The sequence below is a fragment of the Gregarina niphandrodes genome (assembly GCF_000223845.1).
Source record: "Gregarina niphandrodes unplaced genomic scaffold scaffold00013, whole genome shotgun sequence".
Classification (NCBI taxonomy): domain Eukaryota; phylum Apicomplexa; class Conoidasida; order Eugregarinorida; family Gregarinidae; genus Gregarina; species Gregarina niphandrodes.
This window is the reverse complement of record NW_011645783.1, coordinates 149,064-157,028: the sequence shown is the minus strand read 5'-3', so window position 1 is coordinate 157,028 and position 7,965 is coordinate 149,064. Positions and strand designations below refer to the sequence as shown.

General features: G+C 54.6%; 3 protein-coding genes and 1 non-coding gene across 4 annotated transcripts; 2 read left to right on the top strand and 2 right to left on the bottom strand.

The window, feature by feature from the left end:
* Positions 1-1,598: 1,598 nt before the first annotated feature.
* GNI_075190 lies at positions 1,599-1,670 on the top strand. The gene has a single exon. It is a non-coding gene; the product is annotated as a tRNA-Thr (tRNA).
* Positions 1,671-2,791: 1,121 nt separating this feature from the next.
* On the bottom strand, positions 2,792-3,316 carry GNI_075180 (hypothetical protein; the record flags this gene model as incomplete). The annotated part of the gene is made up of 1 exon (XM_011132169.1): positions 2,792-3,316. One exon carries the CDS (start codon positions 3,314-3,316, stop codon positions 2,792-2,794), a length of 525 nt encoding a protein of 174 aa, XP_011130471.1.
* Positions 3,317-3,723: 407 nt separating this feature from the next.
* GNI_075170 (60S ribosomal protein L4) lies at positions 3,724-4,710 on the bottom strand (the record flags this gene model as incomplete). Its single annotated transcript, XM_011132168.1, has 1 exon — positions 3,724-4,710. The coding sequence occupies one exon, from the start codon at positions 4,708-4,710 to the stop codon at positions 3,724-3,726; it is 987 nt and encodes a 328-aa protein (XP_011130470.1).
* A 1,726-nt stretch (positions 4,711-6,436) lies between these two features.
* GNI_075160 (protein kinase) lies at positions 6,437-7,943 on the top strand (the record flags this gene model as incomplete). The annotated part of the gene is made up of 2 exons (XM_011132167.1): positions 6,437-6,932; positions 7,516-7,943. The coding sequence occupies 2 exons, from the start codon at positions 6,437-6,439 to the stop codon at positions 7,941-7,943; spliced, it is 924 nt and encodes a 307-aa protein (XP_011130469.1).
* Positions 7,944-7,965: the final 22 nt, after the last annotated feature.

Here is a 7,965-nt window from a genome sequence, read left to right as displayed (position 1 = left end):
TTCTCTGCTAGGAGGCGACGGGAGGGCTTCAGGTGACCACCTCCCAGACGCTCGGTAAGTAGTACTGGACCGGATCATTGAAGCAACGACAACTTAGGCCGTAAGGGGGCCAGTCAAGCGTCTTCCAGGCATCCGCCGTGGCGTCCACTATTGACACATTCATTTTTTGGTTTCCAAGACCTGTGAGAAACGTTGGCCGACGCCAGAAGCTTCCAGTTTCTTCTTCCAGTTTCTTCTTCCAGTTTCTTCGCGAACGGCCTGGCACTCGACCGATAAAATACGCGGCGGGGCGGGACTCCTGGATTGCGGCACCCCACATCCGGTATTGCGCCGAGAGCCGTTTTTGTTCGTCGTCATCTGGCGGCCTCGTATCTATAATCTCCAGCTTTGGTCTTCCATCGACGATCTTCGTGTCTTCCGTACTGCTTGTGTCCAGCCGCTTCGTAAGCTCTCTGCCAAATGCTTTCTTCAGGGCCACATTGGCAACGGATGGATCGTGGGCTCGCTGTTGCTGGCCTCCCTGCAAGCCCGCTGTAATTCATACACATCTGTTCCCTGGTCCTGATGTAGAATCTCTATACTAGTCATGCACGAAGTGTGTGCACACACTTTTTATAGACATTAACAGCGCATCACTTGCCCTCACATTTGGCTTACCAGGTCCCGCCCGAGTTCAGTTTATGAACTGTGAAATGTTTCCATCCTGAGTCGTTCACAATCCGTGCGACTTGTCCAATATGCTACCCGTACCCAACTTATCGTCCTCTCTTGAACTTCATATCATTCACAATCCTGGATCGTCCAATGTATTAATCACGCACGGGTCATCAGTCTGTCCAAATTTATTGCATCATCATTACCTGTTATCATTACCTATTATAATGACTTCCAAATGCGACTATGCATGTTGGTTATTCAGCGTGAGTAGCGATCTATTCGGATTGGGGAATAGCATAGCGCGGTGGCTTGATCATTACATATCGTTTGGGGGAATCCCAGACGAGGTACCCATCGAGAGAAAGAATTCAGCTTCTTGTTCGACCAATGGCGCTGGTTACCGTCAGGAATCGAATGGCATAAGGACCATTCGCCCCGGCATCGATTTCGTTCAGCGGAAACGCGCCCGACGCTTAATGCCTGAGTTGAGGTGCCCTTAATTGGGGTTGGTGAATCACTCAGTTCTCCTACCAAGAAAGACTTCGCCGTATTTGTATGCACACGATCGCGCACGATCCCCTTTTATCCCAACCAGCCGTCAATTGACCACGAATACAGTCTCTCTGACAATTCCACTCGTAGCGGACCCCGAAGGCATCTCCTATTGGCATGATTTTTAATTCCGCCAAGTTTCTGCTTTTATTCCGCCAGCATTCAGGTCTTCTTCCTCTTATTTGTATTCACTTTGTCGCGTGGTACACACTCATCTGACACGGGCCGGACTCGACTCTATGACGAGGTGGACATGCTTTCCGGCTTCCGCTTTCTAACTATCGGTGTTGCTCTGGCTCGGGGACACGGAATCCTCCAAGCTTACATCTGGTACCTACACTCTATTCACAGCAGGGTCTCGAACGCGGCGCGCGCACCCTCAATTTATCGCCTTCTTAGCTTAGGGGCAGAGCATTCGCTTAGTAAGCGAAAGGTCGCCGGTCCGATTCCGGCAGAAGGCTTATTCCTTGACCCGTCACTGGGGGAAACCGACATTTATGTCGGATCTCTACGTATAAATTTGCGTAAATTAGGTGCCAAGGCTTCGTCGCGCAGCCCAAGGGGAAAGAACTCGGACGTGTGATTCATTTAGCCAGCATGACGGCGGCGGTTGTGTGTCTAGCGACTCATGATCGTGTCTGGCGTTCACACACACGCACACACATTTCAGGAAATCTAATGTTGGTGTTCGATAGTCACACACGTGTTTTTATCCTGTGCGAACCCTCCACAATAACCCGTCCCCCCACTACCCCCACCCTTGTGGCTCCGATAGATTATCGGCTCCGATGACATGACCCCGCTACGGATGCTGCATCTTATCCTATCTTCTATGCTCAATTTTTCGTGTGGTTAAGTAGCGATAGTTGTTAAGTGGCGCTGATGGGTGAGTAACCTGGTGGGTGGGTAACCTGGTGGTAGCATTCGCATGTCCATGGATGGGAACGTCGTGCTGGAACATGGTCCTTTGTATATGACTTTCTAACTGCGTAAATGGAACGGAGAGCTTCACTTGACTGTTGAGTAATAACGCAAAAAGATAAACGCTTCGTCCTGCCGTGCCCGAAACGACTACCGACCCGAAGCTCCTCCAAAGACCGATCTTGAGGGTGGGCTCCGGGAGTAAGTTGACACGTTTCAGAAGGCTGCACCTTCTGCTAGGCCAAATCATGCCGGACTCGGGCAAATCCCAGCACTCGAGGAAAGGAAAATTATCGTTGGTCGCTTGAGTGGTTTTGAGTCGGCCGTTGTGGCAATTCTCTGTTCTCCGGCCTGAGCCAAGATCAGCCTGGATAAGTCGCCTTGAAAAGCGAAACTATCTTGTTGAGGCACATTGCATATGGAACTAGGTAGCAGGATAGGTGCTTGGAATACTTGCTTGTGTTGATCACTTCTGCTGTCGGCGTCACCCTAGCACAGTACCGGCAACTCTCGACCGCATTGTGGAATCCGCTTTCTCAGTAGGTCCTAAGGGTGGTAGGGCCCTGAACGGCATGGTAGGCCCCTGAGCGTGATAGATCCTTGAGCGTGATTGGCCCCTGAGCGTGATATGCCCCTGACGGTGGTAGAGCCCTGGGGGTGATTAGTAGGCACCTTTTTGACCGTCTCTAGGTGCGAAGTTCATGGCGAAGGGCATGATGTCATGTCCAAGTATTTTGACGGTAGATCGTTTGGTAAGTACGAGTGTTCCTACTCCTTGAAGAGCAGTAGAGCGGAGGTTTGTGGCGTGGATGACGGTACCACGTTTCAATAGCTTTGTATCGACGGGTGTTTTGGCGGTGGCGATGGTGAGTAGGGTGCTGGCGCTGTTATCGGCGACGGCGAAGAATAAACAATCAGGAGGAGCGTTATTGATCAGATTTGCAGGGATCGCTTCCAGAATTATTACCGTTACAGCCACCTGACCGTCATACTTGATAGGGATGTTCGCAACCTTCTCCGCCTCTAACGCAGGCCAACTCTCCACCGCCGGTAGCCCTAAAGCCTCCGGATTCAGAAACGGATATTCCAACCGTAACAATTCATACAAGTCCAACTCAGTGCCAGCCTCCTCCTGCAACAACAACCTGCTCTGGCTATCTAACCACTCCTGGAACGTCTCCGCCATGCCCTCCGAATATGTCCCTAGAGGGATAAATTATTCTCCTGAAATGCTGTGAGACCAGTGCCTCGCGCAAAGAAGGCGCTGCCAAGGCAATGGAATGCTGCGTCTAGTGCTGTTTCTCGCTAGTGCTGAGTTAGTCCCAGTCCGAACGTCTTTTGGGACACAAAAGACACCGGGCATGTTCGGGACAACGCGCGCGCATCACTGGGGAGAGAGACGTTTTTACAAGGATTATACCAGGCCGACCAGAATGGTGTGACCGTCGAGAGAAAATGTCGGGATGAATTTGATAATGCTGAGGGGTGTGTCGAGACTGACCCAGGGGGGGGTGGGGGAATTTCGGGGAATATTGGCGTCTACTCGACAGCTCCGGGTTGGCGTCTGCTCGAGAGGTTGGTGTTGTGAAAAAGTTAGAATAGTTTCTTGAGAGCCAGCTTCTTGACGACTTCCTCGCGTTTGAGGGCGTTGGTGGCACCATGGAATTTGGGTTTGGCTCCGTCCTTCTTAACTCGGAGGACGGATTGTATTTCGTCGGAGTTGATGATGCGTTGGACGTCGGTGTTAGTCATGAGGTCGCGAGGTAGAGAGTAGTCCTTTTTGTGTTCGTAGATGTCGGCGAGTGCTTTGAAGGCAGACTCGGAGAAGATGAGGAGACGTCCTACCGTGGCCCCGGGTGCGAGTTGGAGCAGGTTAAGACGGCTGACATGGCAGGTCTCAACTCCCGGAATGTTGCGGAAAGCGCGCATTTGGTCGCGAGTGCCGTTATAGACGACGAGAGGTCCGCGACGGACAGAGTGCACACGGTTACGCCAGACGGACTTGCCGTGACGACGCTGACGGGTCTCAGCGCAGCGGAGCAAGTCTTCGCCGCAACCCAGCTTGGTAAGGAGAGCGTGCGCTTCCTTGGTTTTCTGTAGCTGTTCGATCTCGTCCGTGCACACGATGGGGATCTCCTTAGCCGCTTGCACCTTGTGTCCTCGCGCCATAACGAGAGCCGCAACAGCCGAGGCCGCGAGGGCCGAAGCCACAGCGTGACGCCGCATAGTGGCCGGTACGGCACGGTGCCAACGTCGGTAGGTCTTCGTCGGGGAGTACATGCCACCACCACGGCACATGTTGCCGAAAGCCGCTTGGCCCGCACGGTGCGTGCCACCACCAGCAACACGCGGAATACGTGCCACAGCACGACCCGTACCCCACGACTCAGCAGAAGTCTGGTAACCAGCCTCCGTAGAAACCGCATACGCCATACGAGCGTTCTTGGCAACGTTCGTGTGCACAAAATGTACAACATCAGGACGCACCACCGTCGAGAATACCTCCGGCAACGCCACACTGCCGGCCACGTTACCACTACGGTCAAACACGCTTACCTGAGGACGAGCGGGAGACGCCATTTTTTAACCCACGCAAAAAAACCTTCTACGACCCGCGAGGACCGTTCTGTCCAACCTAGAACACGCACTCGCTGACGACCGGGTATGGGCGCGGGGTAGCCAGCGCTGGGTCTGGGACAGGTCTCCAACTACCGAGCTGGGCTGGGCGCCAGACAGCGTGGTAGAGCACTTTTAATTTATCAGCATTTTAAGACCGAGGTTCTCCTCATGTTGCCGAGGAGTCTGAGCACTCTGCCGAATAGCTACAAAGTCACGAGAGTGAGTCCATTCACGGGACACAGACCAACGCCGGCATGATTAGGTGATTTACAAAGAACTGCTTTACACCATGTACGAAGTTTGCCCTAGTCATGCTGGCGGCGCGCATCACTCAAGTGAGAGGGAGCAACGGTTGAGTGAACAACAGTGGAGCGAGCGACAGTCGAGTGAGCGACAGTCGAGTGAGCGACAGTCGAGTGAGCAACAGTCGAGTGAGCAACAGTTGAGTGAGCCGGTCGCCTCCTGCCCGTTGCAGTGGTCGTCTGCAGTGTCTGAGACCGTCTCCGAGTTCGACAGCCCCTCTAGCACAATTGAGCGACCTTTCTTGGAAACGACGGATGGTTCCATGGCCACCGACTGTTCGGAAATAACTTGTGGTGATGAGACGGTTCGTACAGAAGGTTATGAGCCACTTGTAGACATGAGAGATGTGAGTGCAGATGTTAGCGCACATGAGAAGGCGGGTAGTACGATGGCCTGTAAAGTGTTTAGTGCGGAACACCAGGCAAAATTCCGGCTTGATTTCCGAGAGGAGTTGCAGGTATGGAAGTATATACAGTCTAGGCGCCCGACTAGCAGTCCCCGTTTGATGCACCGGGTGATGCTAAAGCCCCGCTATTCCATTTTATTGCCGAACGAAAGCGTGAGTTTGCGGAAGCTCGTTCGGCAAGCGGGCATGCTGCCTCCGTGCACGGTATCGTATCTCGTCAGCCGCGTACTCCGCGCCCTATGCGAGCTGCATGACATGTCCGTCGTACACGGCTCGCTCTCCAGCGACGCAATCATGGTCACCTCCGACGGACGAATACTCATAAGACCCGTCCGCTGCACTCGTCTAACGGGCGCCCCTCTTTCCGGCGCCCTACCTTCCTGCCCTGGTGGTGGGCGTCACCGCCATTCCCTTTCACGGGTCGGGCATTCGCCGCTCGAATACTCACCTCTCGAAGACTCACCTCTCGAAGACTCACCTCTCGAAGAATCACCTCTCGAAAACTCAACAGCGTTCGAAGAGTCAACGCTCGTAGACCCGTGCAGAACCTTCGCCAGAGACTGCGAAGACCTTCCGTTGCCCCTAGCATACGGCCACAGCCCATCCAGAACCCACGCAGGGGATGAGGTCATTAGAGGAAATGGGTTATCTCGGGTCAGTGAGTTGCGGCAGTCGCGATCGTGGGATGGTGTGGTAACAGTGGTCGCTTATCGAGAACGGAGCAATAGTGCTGGTCTACCCCGCCCTTCTGTCGGAGGGCTCACTAGTCAGGTGGGAAGCGAAGCCAGTGGAGGCCCGGGCAGCCCGCTTGGGAGTCAAGTGAGCACGGTAGTGGGCAGCCAAGTCAGTAGCACGCTCAGTGAGATCGACAGCGAGATGTCCCCGTCCGTGACGTGGTCCCCATCCGTGAGGTACTCCCCTTCCGTAACTGGTTCGAGACTACCGGCCGTAAGTTTGTGCCGTACCGGACGGTTTGCCATGCCGGCGGCGGGTCTGAATTACTATGGATGCATCACGGCTATTCCGCCCGAGTGCATATGTGGGGGAAACATCGAAGAGTTGGTGGAAGAGCAATTGTCCCGTGGTGTGTTGGACATCGAGGGTCTGCGCGAAGCGGTGGCTGCGCAGCCGGTGACTTGGTACCGACCGTGTGCCGCCTTCGACGTCTGGGCTTTGGGCGTACTGACGGTAGAGTTGGTGTTAGGCTGGACGCCGTTGCAGCTAGTGAACTTGTTTGGTGTGGACAACGCCCCGCTGATGCCTCTCGGCGACCAAATCCGGTACGTGACCAGTCCCGCCTTCTGGACGGCCCTGCTCAAGCAACTTTTGGCCGAACAACTGGTCGACTCGGACTGTGCCGACTTCATCGCTCTGTGCACTGCGTTATCTCCCGTGGTGCGGCCCACAACCAGTGCCTTGATGAACCATCCTTTCATCACGAAAGAAAAGAGAAGCACGACTAGGCAAAGCCCCGGTACGCGACGCCTCAGCAGGCAGGGCACGACTGTTGGTCACCCTGGCGGTGCCAGTACCATCGGCGGTATCACTACCGGCGGCGGCGACGGTGGCGGTGGACAGAATATGACGCGGGGGGAGTTGTTGCGCCAGGTGATTCGGAAGCGGAGGCCAAACGGCGGCATTGAGAAAGTGCTGAGTTTGATGCAGCGAATTCTTCGGGCCCATCTGGCGACCGCGGTGGCGCGTGCGCCAGTGGCTGGGACCGCGGCAGCTGCAGGGGCTGAAGGATCTGGGCGGGGGAGTCGCAGACGCGGGTCGATTGTGAATTTCCTGTCGCCGGCTCTGGCGCATTTCTCAGCGTTAGATCCGCGGACAGTGCTCAAGAAGGCGTTCGAGGCTTCGTCGGGGCGGGGGATGGCGGGCATGAGGCAAGGAGTGGCCATAGGGCAAGGGCGTGGGGGGAAGGAGGGTGCAGGAATGGACCCCTCGGGAGGGTGGCTGGCACCGAATTTCCGCGAGTAGTTAATTATTTTGTCGCCACATATATATGCCGCTGCAGCGCTACGGAGCCGATGGCGGTCCTCAGAGTCGTTCGGTAGTGCAGGACTTACGACGGCATTTCGCTCTGAGGCCGCCGAATGTGTCGCACTTCGAATTGCGTAATACCGTCGGCACAGGCACGTTTGGACGGGTCAGGCTGGTTCGACTAAAATCAGGGCCTTCAGTGCCCATGGCGTTAAAGATTCTGCGCAAGTCCAAGATTATTCAGACAAAGCAAGTAGAACATGTCAAGAGCGAGCGGAATATTCTACAAGCAATCTCGCACCCTTTTATTGTGAATTTGATAACCTCATTTCAAGATGAGCGAAGGTTGTACATGCTTATGGAATTCGTAAATGGGGGAGAATTATTCAGCCATCTACGCACGGAAGGGCGATTACTGACGGATCATGCGCGGTTCTACGCCGCAGAAATTGTATTAGCCTTCGAATATCTTCACGGTAACCACCACCGACATATCTTCTAAACCACCTCCCTAACCTCCCCCC